The sequence below is a fragment of the Siphateles boraxobius genome, unplaced genomic scaffold, assembly GCF_051911475.1.
Source record: "Siphateles boraxobius isolate OS27281-9 unplaced genomic scaffold, OSU_SipBor_1 37, whole genome shotgun sequence".
NCBI lineage: Eukaryota > Metazoa > Chordata > Actinopteri > Cypriniformes > Leuciscidae > Siphateles > Siphateles boraxobius.
The window spans coordinates 3,773,123-3,789,710 of record NW_027508997.1 but is presented as its reverse complement, the minus strand read 5'-3'; the positions used below and the strand labels follow the sequence as shown (position 1 = coordinate 3,789,710).

The following is a 16,588-nucleotide window of genomic DNA, read 5'->3' as shown; positions in this document are numbered from 1 at the left end:
AGGTCACGTAATAACAATACATCATTCCAATATTAATGTTAATGTATGCTCTACGTAACATTAATATTGCTACATTCTACAAAGTCAGCATTAGCAAATGACAACAAACATTTAGGTGCTGCCACATCTATATATAATTAAGAGCTATATATAATTAAGAGGGTGTTTAAGGAAATGCAGTTCTATCAAGTGATGTGTATGTCTGCAGGAGCTGCTCTGACAGTGGACTACACTCTGAGCTATTAATCTCTCTTCTACTTCAGTGACTTCCTGTCAGAAAGTGTTTTTGCCAGGCTGAGGCAGTGGGACATGACAGTGGCGCGTCCAAACGGCAGTTGCGTTGGGCGTTCTGGATAAACTGGGTGGATATGATTGGTAAAATGATCCTGGGCCAAGAGTGTGTTTTCGGTGTGTCTGGCGAGGGTGGGCCAAGCTGCTCTTGCCTTTTGTTTTTCCACCTGACTGGTGTCATTAACTCTGCCTCTCCCACTGATGCCACCGTGAGCAGACAGCCTCTCTCTTCAGCCCTGCTAATCATGTCATTCCCTCTCTACATCTGTATCTCTCTTCACCATTAGCATGCTGATGACTGGCTTTTCTGAAGACTCTCTCTCTTTCACCTTGTCATCTTTCTCCATCTTTTTCTAGGTCTCTAATTTGAAGGTAGTCCGTTTTTTTGATGAAGTAACTAGTTTCTACAGTTCATCGCTCTAATATGTTTAGTATTTTCCTTTTTAGTGATTGCAAGGCAGCAATGTGTTTTGTAAATAGTTGTAGTCTTAAACGTGACATACATTTTTTCACACTTTAGAAATATGCGATTTTCTTTGCATATATACAATTGTTTTAATGTTTTGAAATAAGTATCTTATGCTCAACAAGGCTTTACTTAATTAATAAAATGACTGTAAACGCAGAAATATTGTGAAGTATTATATTACAGTTTTAATATATATTAAAATGCTATTTATTCCTGTGATGCAAAGCTGAAATTTCAGCATCATTAATCCAGTCAACACGTCACATGATCCTTCAGATATCATTCTAATATGCTGATTAATTTCTCAACAAACATGTCTAATTATTATCAATTCTGAAATTTTTTTGTGAAAATACTTTAATACTTAAAGTTGAAAAAGGGCAGAAGGCTGAGTGTCTCTTTTCAAGTGTAAGCACTATAGTTACACAAATTTAAATTGTACTCCTTAATGTACTTTACCAGCATATTAATGTTAAATTTTTTTTTTTTTAAGATTTAGTTTTTGTGAATTGAATAGTATATGAGCGGAAGAGCAGAACCAAAACCTAATATCTGAACTTTTTGAATATTTTTATTATTATTATTTTAAGAGTGAAACTGACATGAGCCTGTAATTTTATTTTTAATATGTAATGAAAGCTTTCAAATTTTAACTTAAAAAAAAGCTAAAATACACACACAAAAAACCCAACAATATCTGACATTTTACACAATGTAGCAGTGCCCTTACAAAGTATAAAAGAGTTGGTGGACACTTTCCGTTCAGACTGGACACGACAGAAGGGATGGATGGTCAGGTGTACTTACTTCTCTTGCAGCCGCACTTTTTAATCCTTTTGGGATCTGTGATGTCATCATGACATGCTTTGCAGTAGAAAAATGCTCTAAAGAGAGACAGTAAAGAATTGAAAATTTTGCTTCAAAGGCTGTCCTTCAAATTTCAGTTTTCATTTGTATTAAAAATCAAAAATCAAACATACGAGTGCATGTAATTCTGATGGATTCTGACATATTTACCTTTTCACTTCTTTGGCGTCACTGGCGATAAAGAATCCCAATGTCCCCTCTTGCATTTTAACGTGATTTCCGGGGTTGATGAGAATACTGTTCAGTCAGAAAGAGGGTCATTCGAATTAGCATGAAGAAAATCAGTCTTGCACATTCGAAAACACTCTAATCAAGAGGAATGGTACACATGTTTTTGGACCTCGTTTAAAAACTGATGAGAAATATACTGCCTAAAATTTTGATACTGGAATTGAACTTTTGGAACCTTTTCAGGAAAAGGGACCTATTCAAGAAATACTGCTTAGGCCACTTGGCTTCACACAAATACAGTACAGCACACAACAGCATGACTTGCCCATTTTAATTCTTTTCTCAAGATGGTCTTAGATTTAATTGCCTGGGTGATGAGATAAATGAAAGAATTAAAATTGGGTTGGTAACAATCTAGGCTTTCTGGTTGATGGGCCTTCAGAAACACATAGTGTGAGGTCTATTGTCACACTGCAGTGCAATTGAATTCGTGCTTTAGTTCAGTGGAAAGCAAGAGAATGACCAGCCCACCAAGAGTTCAGTATACATCCTGGGTCTCTGAATCTGCGGTAAAAGCACAACCAAGCCAATACATGCCATGCTGTTTTCAAACAGGACAAGCTAATTCTGAATTTATGTTAAAGACATTCTGATATTATATCGTTTGAAACTTCACCTCATGGTTATTATTTTTACTGTTGTTGTTGTTGTTGTGTGGCCAAATCATAAAAAAAAAAAAAAGCACTGAGGCAGAGGCTGCACTACCAATAATCATTATCTGTCACTCAAATGGACTGTAAAGTTTCTGTCATTGAATATTTTTTCCGTCATGTTTAACATTACTGACTGTTATAGATACAGTAGCAGACATGCTGTATGTAATGTCATCTTCCTATAGCATTTATTATCATTATTAAAATTGCACTTTGTTTTAACTGGTAATAGTTGACCTTCAGTAAACCATGTAACACATATAGGCCTGGTCAAACGTGCATTTTAGTTTGGGACTAAGCTTAAGCCTAGTCTGTGAAACTGGAGGAAATATGTTATTCATACTTCAAGAGAGATAATTTAGACTACCACTGAAAAGTTTGGGGTCTGATTTAAAAAAACAAAATTTTTGCGTATGCTCGCTGCGGTTGTGTTTGATAAAAAAGACAGCAAAACAGTAATACTGTGAAATATTATTGCAATTTAAAATAACTATTTTATATTTTAATTTATGTTCCTGTTATGTCTTATCTGCAACCATTACTCCAGACTCACGTGATTCTTCAGAAATTATTATATGATAAATAGATACAGAAACTGAATTAAAAAAAATATAAATTGATACATTTAATTTATTTAAAGATATATTTTTGCCCATTAACGTTCGAATGGTTAAAAAGTAATCAATTCAAAACATGTAAAGATGCCAACTGTAAAATGAGAATTCATAGGTTTAAATGGTTCTTTTTATTGTCAAAATGACAAAGCATTCTGGATCAAATTAAGTAAATAACAGGATTTGTTTGCTTAAGGCAACCTCTGCCTCTAGGTTCTACTCCCAGCGGTTGTACAATTCCAGGCTATTGTGAAAAATTACTAGTCACTGCCAAACCTAAGCTTGGTGGGCGTGGAAATTTTGCTGTTTATGAATCCAGTGTCAGCTTCTGCCAGATATTTGGGAGAGTCTGGTTTGTAACTGTAGAAGTTCAACAGTGTCGACAGAGCCACTACTGAACCACTGTATCATTCCCCATTAATTAGACAGAGACAGAGATGACACAACACAGCCATCAATGGTTGCCAGTTGTTAGGAATCATCAATGAATTAAGTGGTGGCTGCAACACTTGACAACTGCCCAGCCTGACTAGAGAGTCAAGGCCAGAGAGCCCAGACGAAAGGGAAAGGAGCATGACAGACATCCCATTATTCCATAGATTCAAAAAGGTGGCCAGAATCACTGGCTCTCCAAAATCCATAAACTTATTTATGATACATGTAGTCTTTCAAAATCCTTTCCTCTGGGCTCCTCAAATAACCACTTCATTGCAAATGAAGGCCGAAAGAGGGGGATTTAATCCATTATAAAGCGGATGTTGGCTGGTCAGTTAATGAAAATGTCAAAAGCTCACTGTATTGCTCGAAATTATTGTGCTGGGTTATTTATCACTGGGCTTTACATCTGATTAAAAGCCCCCTTAGCGAGAAGCAGCACATTTGACATACTGTTCAGAAGATGAATAAAAATGGATTCACTAACATATTCACATACGTTGCTCCCAAAATTTGAGATTTTCACAACATTTGACACCAAATCAGACAGAAGCCTTATGCAATGGGTCGATCACAGACTGATTGCATGGAAATGGAGGCTTCCGCTCATATCAAACCTCATATTATGGGAAACAAAGCAAGCATCACACATCACGTGACAGCATACGGCATGCGGTTACCAAGGCATCACAACCAAGCACATCTAAAAGAGAGCAGGTGCAGCCACCGCACAGCGACACGTAGATGCAAACTGTTGCAGTAACTTCTGTGCAGTTGGATTGTTGTGTAGAACACCAAACTGACAGGAAGTGACCTCACTTCATAAACATCTACTCATAGACGCACAGGCATTTGGGGACATGATGAAAGTCAGTTCCAGACAAACTTTGACAAACAGACCGACAATTTAGTCACACGCACTCGACAGAATCAACATATCATACGCACATACAAATACAAATCACACTCACTCCGACACACAAATACACACAAACACTATACAGTGTTAGAGTGGTAATGACAGAAAAGGCAAATATGGTGCCATGAATAGTGTGGCCTTTAATAACCAGTCAGTGTTTAGCGTTTAAAACTGTGTGAAGTAAAACTTGCCATATTGAGACACATCAGTTCTTAATGAAAAAACACTAGTATTTTCTGATATATAATGCACTGAGTACAGTTGTTTTCCGATTAGGGCAATTTTTCTCTGTGCATTACGAAATAAGTGAGAAAAACATGAAGTACTGTTGGCATTGAAAGCACAACGATGAAAAAGACATGGACAGAAATGATTTGCAGCTGATGAAAACTGAAAAGTAATCAAACAGGGAAAAAAGGAATGGAAAGGAGAGGAAGTCTAGAACAAAAACCAATGATGCCTGAACATGGAGTGGATAAACGTTGTGTTGATATGTGAACAGCACAGACAAAGAAACAAGTGAATCGAATAATAGCAACTACTCTCTCTCTGCCTGCAAAGAAGTTAGTGCATTAAGCACAAAGAGAATCACAATATAAGAGATAGCTTGAGATTTTGGCCATATTTGAGAGGGAGGTGGTACACTATCCTTAAGATTTTCTCCCACAGTTGATCTAAATTGTAGAGGGGTGAGATAATGAAGAGGGCATACCGCTTTCTGCTTCTGCAAACAACAAGAAAAGATTATAAATCAAACATAGACTGGGGGAAAAAGGAGGCGAGGTGTCAGTCATCTTTATCTGCACAGTAAGATCAGGACTCTAAAGTAGAGGGCAAAACAGTCACTTTCACCATAAAAAACAACACACTTCGCATTGGTTAACTCATGGACTCTGTTCTTCAAAGGGAACAATATGGTCTAAGTCCCAAAGTGCTCTTCTAAGTTTAGACCAGCCTAGAATACCAAATTGAGAGTTACGCTAAAGGATAATGCTGTGCCCTCTAAAGGTTTTGTCATTATGTGTGGTATGGCAAAGTTATGAACCAAAGTTTAATAGCCATCCAATCAAATTATATGAACTGCATCACACAGAGTGACACATTATTTATTTATTTTTTGCGTGTTGGCACAGATAATACTGGACTTGAGTGGCACTTTTATGTGATATCGGGAAAAAAATAAGGTTTTGTTTAAGATTTTCAATAGGCGAATTAAACGAGAGGGAAAAAAAATAATTCATACTTTAACTACTGTACTGAACTTAACTACTGGTAAGAGCAAACTCTTATATCACAGTGCCAGTCGTTTTATTATGGTAACAGTATATTAAAATATTGTATTTCCTGCTGGAAATTCATAGGAAAAATATTTGTTTATATGTCTATACCTTCTTTGGGATAATCCAGAGAATTACTTTACAAAAGAAATACAATTAATCTAGTTTGATTATTTTGTCTTTTAAACTTTAAACTTGTTGGAAAAACTAAAATATCAACTTATTCATAAAAAATGTAACAAGTATGACATCAATGTAAAAACATATTACCTGAGTGTAACATAATAGAAATTATAAAGCTCTTATTAAATGGATAGTTACGACTATAAATTCAGATTGGATTAGCCGCTTTTAAAGGCGTTATAAAATAGATGGACAATATTCAGTCACATACCTGTGACTGCACATCAGTTGAGTTCCATAATAAAAAGCACCTTGAAATGTTGCAACTGTGTAAACTGAGTTTTGCCAAACAAATACCATTTAATAAAAACTTTCATTACAAAAATAATTTGAATTTCTTCCATACACATCCTATACTTTTTCTATACACTTCATTTATCATTCCTCCATGGAATCCTTCATGTTAATGTAAATAGCATGAAGTCTAGCCTAGCCAATACAGTGTATCCATCTACAGTGGAATAAATGGAAAACTTAATGTGAGCTGCATATCATGAGTTATTAGAGAACAAACAGTACCAGATCTTCTTATTAGTATTTGGGTGTTTTCAGGCCATCTTGTATTCTAAACCACACTCATTAGTACTTACTAGGGCTGGGTATTGACACAAATTTCACAATTCATTTGGATTTCGATTCACAAGCTTGCAATTCAAATCGATTTCGATTCGATTCAATGTTGAATATAATATAATGTATATCAGACTACAATACATGGCAAATTCTCAAGGGAAAACAAATCTCTTAACTAATGCTGTAAACTATGAGAGTCAGTTGTAGCCTACTAGGCTTCATTAGCCTACTATAATATTGAAGGTAAAAATTAACTGATTTGAATACAAACACTTAAATTACACTTTTATGTATTTTTATAATAATACATTTATAGGAAAAATAAACATTTAAATGGTGGCTGTCATAAAAACTTGCCAGATTTATTCAAACATGCATTAAATATTGAAGAACGTTAAAAATTATAATGAATATGTTATATGGTGCATATATTTAGCTAAATGCTCCTCTAGAGTAAATTTTTCTAGCTGACTAACAAGTTCATGGTCACTGGATATGTTTTTTCTGAAGGTAAATGTGACGTACCATGACATTGTTTGCAAGCTGTTTTACTGTCGTCTTTCCACGGTTGAAACACTGATTGCGCGATTCGGATTCGATAAGTTGTACTCTATCTTTTAACACACTTTCAGATGCTCATTCATGTTTATTTCGCACTGTAACAGGTATTATTAAGGCGGATGAGAAGATCATGTGCACTCCTTGTGCTGCTTCTCTTGAGCCGAGCCAGAGCAATCTCACGCCACAGCGTGAATCTGAGACTTTGTTTCATATCAATAGTAACAAAATTCTTGGGATCTAAGAATCGATATCGATTTGTAAAAATGAGAATCAATTAAAATCGAGAAATCTATATTTTTTACCCAGCCCTAGTACTTACTGTGTACATAAAATGTATTAGTTAGAGTTACAGTGTACAGAAACATTGGAACACAGGTTGTGGATGGAAGGGGTGGTGGGATTTGGCAAAGTCGAAGTTACTGAGACAGAGTACTTCATGTTATTAGTTCCAATGGGTCACTTAACATAATGCCACAGAAGTGCTATTGATAGAAGGCTCTTTATTTGGAGAGTAAACCCTCATCAATACAGCACAGTGAGTCCGAGAAGATGTCATGGCTCTTTGGCTTTACAGTGACTCTTACAGACAGTGATCGACAACTGTGATGCTGTGAGAGCCAAGCTGAAGCGAACATCCTCCAGTGACAGAACGTAAAATGCTGCTGTCTCAATGAGAGCGATTTAAATTTGAAACCAGATTAGATCAGAGAGATTTGCAGAGAGATTTAATGATGAAAACCTGCCAGCCTTTTCTTGCAACATTATTTCTAGCAAGTTAAATAGGAGAACTGTACTGTAGGACCAATGAGGAACACAACTGCTTTGCCTCTCTTTGGTCCGTGTATTGTGCATGGTGGAGTTGAAGACCAAAAGGGGACAAACCTGCTTTCCCTTTGCTCTGACTTGTACTCAATAGCAATCAACAGCAACTTGAGCTTCACATAGCACAGCCTGAAAAAGAGAAGAGACATTTAGTGTCCAGAAGCAGCTATTTAAATTCATTAGTTTAGTTAAATTAGACCTTAAAAAAAATTTCAAAACAAGTTAATCGATTGCAATCAGAACAGTCTATCACCATAAAATCCCATTGGTTCAAAATCCTGCCCCACATACTGTAACAGTACATTAAATGTCAAATTTGATTGGCTGTAACTGTGTCAAGCAGCAGTTTCACATTCAGCGTGGACAAGCAAATTGTTTGATGTTGAAAATCACATCATACGAGGACATGTGATAGTTCAGGTTTGCAGTCAATTTGGCATTATATTAAAAAGCAAGAATATATGAGAGCCTTTATGATACTTACTATTATGTGTTCGTAAAAATGTGCTCTAAAGCTCCCATGCTTTAGAGCAGAAGCATACTTACTCACAAATTGTTGGAAATGAAAGCCCCACAAAGGCACTGGACAGGTATTCGGTGTACATTTCATTAGCTACTCCCTCCAGATAATACTTCTGCCAGGTGTCCTCCTCAATCTACAAGTCAGGGAATACCAAGATACCAACAGTCAGGGAAGACACCATATTTAATTTGATGTGAATAGATTAATCAGCCATTACAAAATTAAATACATGACTTTCTAAACAGTTTTTTTCAGTGGACAAAAAGCTCTAGAAAATAAGGTGTGACTTAAAAGGATAGTTCACCCAAAAAATGTTATTCTGACATTATTTACTATACTATATGTTGTTCCAAACCCATAAAACCCAAATGAAGGTATTTTTAATTAAACCCGAGTCATTTCTGTCCCTCCATTGAAAGTCGATTCACCCAAAACTCTGACAAATCTAAGTCTTTCGAAAAGACACAATTGCTTTATCCACCTTATTTTGCAACATGGAAGTAAGCTCTTTTCTTTGAATATGTGAAACTTCTGATTCATTAGCCACTGTAAATAAATAACTAGTAGTATAACAAAGTGCATTAAACGGTGAAACTATCTGCACTACCAACCAGTGTGTTTTTGATTATGGCAATGCATCTAAAATAATATGATAGCAATTAAAAGTTTGCGAGATAAAGCAGCATAACAGACATTTTTTTGTACAGTTAAAATAACTGGAAGTGAATGACTGGAAACCAGACACATTTAAGTTACAAATGGCCCCGCCCGCTGTATCAATAAAAATAAGGTGGATATGATGAACAGATTTAATTTAGGCTTTTATTAATATAGAAATGTTAATCAATGAACATGTATAGAGCTCATCACATATGTTAAGTCAACCGTGTTTGCTTATCACACAACAACCAATGAGGTTTGTTCTTGATTGTCAAGCAAGTACGAATGAGCTTCTGTTTATCATTGAGGTGCTCTATGTATGTGTGTTTATCACTGTTTATCAATGTGCCTAAATTAAATGTTCATCTTATAAAGCAATTGTCTCTCTCCTCGAATCATATGGATTCGTTTTACCATCTTAATGAACTTTTTGAAGAGTGATAGATGGTAACATGGATTTTCAATGGAGGTACAGAAAACTCAGGTTTCATTAAAAGTATCTAAATTTGTGTTTCAAAGATCAACAAAAGCCTTATGGGTTTGGAACAACATGAGAGCGAGCAATAAGTGCCGTTTCAGTTTTGGGTGAACTACTATTTTACAAATGTGTCACTCCTAAAAATGTTCAGAGGACAAAAAGCTGTTGGTTGTGAATATTATATACTACTGAACATAGTATATGAATAGTTTTCATGCGCATCAAATTAAACATGGCATCAACTTTGACTAAGTTGGATAACCACAAAGAGCCATTGCGTACAGTCTCATACCAGAACACAGCATAGGCACGTCTTGCACTCTGAAGTTTCTCTCTTTCTCAATATCATACTTTCACTTGTTTAACATTTCAATCTTTTTCAGACTTGAGAGTGAGAATAAAGGCCAGGCATATTTTCGCTTCTGAACTCCCAGTTGGTCTCTCTTAATCATCCTCTCATTACATGCGTCTCGGAATGTGGGGCGGGTGGGGCTGTGATAAGCAGCGGGGCTATTAGGCAAACACTCTGCCATTAGTCAGCCATCTTGCCAAGCCAACGTCTATCTGACAGACAGTCAAGAGAGATGCTTTCAAAAGCCAGGCCCAACTCTCTTTCCCTCTGCCAGGCTAAGAGCACTCGCATTCCAGAGCAGGCATCTTTTAGGGCGGCACTAATGGGTAGACTTTTGTCATTTAGTCCTAAAGAGATGGCAGCCATTTACCATAGACTCCCTGCCTGTCAGAGCTGATGAAAGTAAGTGTTACGGGCGTGTTCTCTCGCACCGACTAAACAATTATTTCCTCCAGTCCCTCCAGAGAGCCTGATCCAAAACCCCTCTGCTTATTGCTTTTTTGTTAAACCTGAAGAGACCAGATAAAGGAGTCATGCTGAACGTTCTAGCGATATTATTCTTAGTGAACGACACTTCACATCAGAAATTTATACTTAGGGCGACATACATAATGCAAATGTATTTGTGGTTGTGTGAATGTGTGCATCTCTGGGGTGTGGGTCTCATTAACACCTCCCGGTAACACACTTCTGCTCTGCTTCCTGAATGCCCACTCACATCAGTCATGTTGCCGTCTACACAAGCGGCCCTCTCTAACCCCACTCCTTCAGCTGACAGACTGGACCTTACACTCTCACACATTGTCTATGTTGTCTTGTTGTCTCATTGTGCCTTATGTGAAGTTGCTGACAGAAATGGACTGAAGATATTTCAGGTGGGAGCCAAAAAAAAAACCAAAAAACACCTTAAGCACAACAAGAAATATTAGCTAGACATTTTTAATACCACTAGAGATGCTTTGTTATGTTGCAAATTACATTTGAAGGACCAATCTTTATTCTTTATGCTTATTGAACATTTAAGCGGATAATACAATTGATGAATGAAGTAGAACTTGTGTTTGCACTACAGAACTGAAAATAGTACTTCCCAGTGCCTCTATCAATATATCATAGGGAAGAAGTTGGTTTCAAAAATAACATCTGATATCACATGGTTTCAGTATTAGCTTGTATAAATTTCTCTGTTTTATTAAGACATTTATTTTATTATTTTATTATAACTTTAATATAACATATATTTTTTATGGAAAATAGGATCTTCATAATGTAGACAATAAGGTAGCTAATATGGTATTGGGACAGAGCCTATTGTACAAAGTCCTGTCATTGCACAGCTGATGGAATTAATTGAAGCTTTTTAGATTTTATGATCTCACTGCTCTCTGTTCATACTTTGCATGTGACGTCACAAGTACTGGCTGGCGGGCAAGAATGTCGGTCTCTAGCAACAAAACCCAGTAAACTAATCAAGGATCTTGCCAGGACGTCGCAAGTTTTAATATACAAAAGTTGGTGTTTTGAGGTGTAAACGACATGCCAGATAGTTGTTGTGCGATTGGATGCACTATTATTCAGCATAATCGGGTTAAGAACGTGCATGTAAACGCGCTCATTCCCCGAAAGTGAAAGTAGAAACAGACTGAGCTTTCAGCATCTGTCACTGCATTAATGCCGCATTCTCTCAGAGACGACGATGGATATAACGGTATAGCGACGACTATCTTAATTTACTGGCTTAATATTTCTCTTGTGGACCTACATTAATGACAGTAAAAAATTAGAAGAATATTTCTTTTTAAACAAGTTTTTGAAGCTGCTTTTGATTTTCACAGATGGCAGAGTTGTGCTGTTCGTGAACTAAAGACTGTTTTTAGGCCTATATCATTTTAGTGATATTATTCATATTTAGTAATTGTATTGTTTTTAGTGTTATTAGTGTAATTAAACGTTTTGTTAATGTGCTATGGAAACAAAATAGCCTCACTATATAATTGATTGTAGTATTGGCCATTTTGTCAGCGTTTGTAGCCCGCCAGGTATCCACTGCAAAGTATGAATTACAGCGTGTTGCCATCAGACCCATTAAGAAATTATCAGCAACAATATTGATACACTTTCCTTTTTGACAGTTGTGACCTTTCTGACAAAAGTGTTTTGTGACAGTTGTGACCTTTTTGACAAAGGTGTTCTGGTGTTGTCTTCTGTGAGTATGGACATGGGTCAGAGAGGTTAGAAATGTGTATTCGTACACTGCACTCTGGCATGGGTGGTCTGGGCTGCCTCTCCTCTGGGTTTATATGAGAAAAGTGATGTGCCCTGCAGATGTTTCCACACATGCCACATTTATATAGCCATTATAAAGTCATTCCTCATCTCTTTATGACACGAGAATGTTGATCTCCATGTTGAAAGCCTGCGCAGTCAAGAAAAGAATCAAAGAGAGTAAAATATAGCCCTTTTGCGGATTTCTGAATACGTTTTACAATCTCTGTGAAATTCTTTAGTCTGATCGCTCACTCATGCTCTCTCTTGATCCAAAGGGCTCCATTCCAAATCTGAACCACCTGATAATAACCCACCACCTCACTGCAGCCATTCAGGCCTCAGACCGTTTTATTTAGTGTTTTCTTAAAAAGAGCGATCCATACATCTCTGAGCAGTCAGGTTCAGTTGGACGATAAATAAACATGGCTTTGGGGTGCCGTTCATTGACTATGAAACAGGCACATGGTTCGCATTTCCCAGCTCTGTCGGCACGCAGGAGGACAGTAAATTCTGAAAGAGGAAAAACCACTAATTTACATCCTCACTTCCACCATGCCATTGACTCATATAAATTACCTCATTATGGCAGCTGCATTGCTGTGTTGCCGTCCCGAGTACGTCCCAAATGAGACCGCCAGGCTCAGAAGATGATTTACTCAATACTATAATGGCTCTGGTGATTGAGGTGAAGTGGGGATGGAGGCTGATTCTACTCTATGGGATTTATCAAAGCCCAAGACGGGCTGACGGTACCTTGATGTATGACCTCATGGAGAAGAGATTGGCGAGCATAGTGGACAGGCCCTGTGCCAGGCAACTCTGGGCTATGAAGCCAGCCTTCAACTCGGCCAAGCAGATCGCATCATCACCCTCCTTCCAGTTCCAGCTGGGAATGTTTAGCAGATGGGCCTGAGGACACATGGGACGAGAAAAGGGGAAGTTAACAATGTCCCCAGCTGAGATGTCTAACAAGTGTAGTAATGAAAAACACCAGAACATTTTTTAAATCAATATATTTCTTACAGTTTAGAGAGAAGTTGTAGTTTTCTATACTAACTTGTAGCAAATAAACATGAATTTATTCTATATTCTATATTATATTAAGGTTCAAAACACACAGTACAAAACACTGTCAAAACACAACGTGTTGCAACAGCCCCATGTCTCCCCTGCCTTGTTAGATTATATAAATCTGTCAAACTGATAACGCAAATCTCATTACAGTAGCACGTCACTATCATATCTCATTGCTAAAACAGCAGGTTCTCTGACAGTCTTCTAAAACAGTTGTCTACAGTTGACATTCAATTGCTCTCGAGTGAACTGTCCCATGAACAAAAAACATCCATCAAGTCATTAACATCCATCTCCTGTTCCAGCGGTCCCTGATGAACACAAAGCTGTGTTCATGTTGGTGTAATAGGGCATAAGAACTAAACATACAGTACTCTGTATTTGATTCCCTTGAAATTATAAATTTACCATTCTCATTTGGCAAATTTATTTGACACAAGTCACGTTTATGATCACTTTCATAGCCTCTTTGTACATTGTATATACTGTATTCTTTCTGTTTAGGTCGTCAACATTTTATTGTTGATTTGACTTTGAATTGTTGAATACACTTCCTACCTTATTGTGGTATTGCAACATTTGAGTAATTATTCTGATCTTTGGATGGTAGTTCTTGATAGATATTACTCTGTAAAAAAAGGAGAGAATTCAACATGAAACAGCATTTTTGCAGCAAGGGAAATAAACATTTCTGCCTTAAATAAAATAAAAGAAAATATGCAGGACAGACCTTGATTTCATTCATCAGAGATTTAAGAAAGTATTTTGATTGGTGCGCAAATATATATCTAAGGTATGTATACAAAATAAACCAAATGCTGTTCTTTGAACCTTTTAATTATCAAATAATCTTGAAAAAACTGTATCGGTGCTTCTACATAAATATAATATATATATATATATATATATATATATTTTTTTTTTTTTCTTGCTAAATATAAGTATTATTTCTCTAAAAATAAAAATACTGACCTCATTTTGAACAGTAGTATAAGAACAGCACTTTTGAGAAATATCCTCAACATGACTTATACTAACATGAGAAAACTCTAGACATTAATCTTCTAGTAAAATCTGCTTTATTCTGCATGGAGCAGGTCACTCCCTCATGTAAACAAAAACGTATTGAGTGCACCTTTAACCTCCAGGACTGTCCCAGTATTCACCATCGTAAGTCACTTTGGATTAAAAGCAAGCATCTGCTGAATGAATAGAAAACCAATTCATCTTTCATTTCCATAGAGAAGCCTGTGATATGTGGCAGAACAGTGTTACTTTATTGTGAAATCTAGTCTGGATTTCTCTCCAGTCTCATAAGAGAGGTGCAGAATTTATTTCCATATTAAGCTGCTCTATAACACATAGTTCAAAAGAGCATTCCAAGACCTGCCTAAATTAATATTTCATTTGCCAAACAGGCCAGACTGTGTGCAATTCTGTGCATTACTCATGGCTAAAGAACATCTTCAGCATGAAAGGAGGAAGTTAAATATGTTTGCCCTCCCTTCACACACTCTTTCAGAGCAATATTAGTTGACTCCATCCCAAAGGAAATTCCTCCTGGCTCTTTTCATCTGTGTCCAGGTATAGAACATGTGCGAATCTGACCTGAGATGCCGACTATCCCATTCACACCTTTCTTTAATAGCACAGGAGGGTGAAAGACATCAGCTTTCAATACATCTGTTTTACAGTAGGATGTCTCTAGTGAGTGTGATGCTGCTGCACAAAACAAGATGTGTTGAAATGTGTCTAGAGTTGATAGCAAACTGTAACCCTTCACCGAACTGACCTCATGATATTCGAGGCATCTTCAGCATCAGGGTCTCCACAGTATTTGTTTGCAAGAATCAAGCAGGCATCAGCTGACTCGATCTGTACAAGATGGAAAAGAAAAATAGTGTGACGGCAGTGTTCAGAACAGCATCAAAAATGGACACTAACAACCTGCATTAGTCTCTACAACATCCCTACAATTCTGTGTCTGTAATAAACAAATGAATAGATAATGTATCAGTGTATGAAACCATTATTAAAACCAACATTTTTTTTGATGTTACCTTCACTCTTGCTAGATCATGTGGGTTAAGGACAGATCCTTGATAGAATTCCACCTGAGTGAAGTGACGTTTGAACAAGGCTTCCAGCTCAAGATTAGGGGAAATACTAGAGTATGGCAAAAAAGAGAAAGTATGTTATTAACCAAGTGATGTAAAGCAGTGCAATTTTGAGAATGTTTTTAATTCAAAGGAACAATGTTAAATATGTGCGTCAAAATTTTTTGTTATTGGCTGATCTCCTTTTTACATAAAACCTGGCAACTATATGTGATTGATTTGTTTTTCTAGTAACACACAGTCATTATATTCTTTACAGTGGGCAAAGTCTCCATCAATCTCATAAAATGTATTCCGAAGGGAATTGTACTTACTTATGAAGAAAAACAATTTCTACATTGACATCATCCCTGTCCTTGTGTAGGAAGTCTTTAAGGAAGTTGGAAACACTTTCGAGCGTGATATGACCACAGACCACAATATGCCTGTAAGGAGGAAAATTCAGCTGAAGAGTGCAACATAAATAAAACAAAACTCTGGCATATCCTAAAAAAAAGCTAAAAGTACAGAATAATAACCAAAAATGTCTTGAAAACATTAAATGTTGTGGCTTTCAAGCATTTGCTGTCTGTTATAGTCATAATAGCACATGTTGCTTTACCTCATATTTATAAACATGGTTTAAACACTAAATGAAGTGCTTTGAATTTTCCAGGGCAAACTAAATTTAATCTTACTTTTTAATGTTGGATTGTCAAATGTTCTTAATAAGCTATGTCTCTGTAGCCAAACCACCCTTGTGCTAAGACACATGTTGACATGTACATCAGTACTAACTGACATGTATCGGAACCCCTGTCAAAAGCGGTTAAATTGTTTTTGGATCTGTGGCTGCCTTGAACTCTAACCGTGACTTTTCCGGACAGGCACCGAATGAAAAACTTGTGATACATCAGATGGAACAAACAAACAGACTCAAATGGATTGTTCCAGAGGTCACGGTCTTCTGGGGCTCATTTATTCTGCCTTTATAGTAAGATCTAGTTTCATACTCTAGAGCTGTTCCAAAACCTACTAGTGAGTTGCCTTGACATCTACTGGCTATATAGGCAGCGCTCAAATAGCACTTCTGTGCAATATAAGCTAAAGTTAAAGATGCAATAATTTCACTAAGCAATAATCAAACAAACAAGAGTGCGGTTATTCATACTGTACATTACATCAGTACAATAAACAAACTAATTCATATTGAGTCATTTACATTTTAGACACAACATTGTC

General features: G+C 36.7%; 1 protein-coding gene across 12 annotated transcripts in view; it reads right to left on the bottom strand.

Annotated features, from left to right (window-relative positions):
- The window catches only part of kcnma1a (potassium large conductance calcium-activated channel, subfamily M, alpha member 1a), a 243,605-nt gene that overhangs the window by 41,089 nt on the left and 185,928 nt on the right, over nucleotides 1–16,588 (bottom strand). For all 12 annotated transcript variants that reach the window (XM_077197115.1, XM_077197118.1, XM_077197117.1 and 9 more), the window contains exons 10-18: nucleotides 15,682–15,792; nucleotides 15,311–15,416; nucleotides 15,043–15,125; nucleotides 13,809–13,878; nucleotides 12,930–13,085; nucleotides 8,442–8,551; nucleotides 7,956–8,024; nucleotides 1,778–1,864; nucleotides 1,568–1,644 (exon numbers count right to left, since the gene is read on the bottom strand). In XM_077197115.1, the coding sequence (XP_077053230.1) occupies nucleotides 1,568–1,644; nucleotides 1,778–1,864; nucleotides 7,956–8,024; nucleotides 8,442–8,551; nucleotides 12,930–13,085; nucleotides 13,809–13,878; nucleotides 15,043–15,125; nucleotides 15,311–15,416; nucleotides 15,682–15,792 (869 nt within the window). The remainder of the gene's footprint in view (nucleotides 1–1,567; nucleotides 1,645–1,777; nucleotides 1,865–7,955; nucleotides 8,025–8,441; nucleotides 8,552–12,929; nucleotides 13,086–13,808; nucleotides 13,879–15,042; nucleotides 15,126–15,310; nucleotides 15,417–15,681; nucleotides 15,793–16,588) is intronic.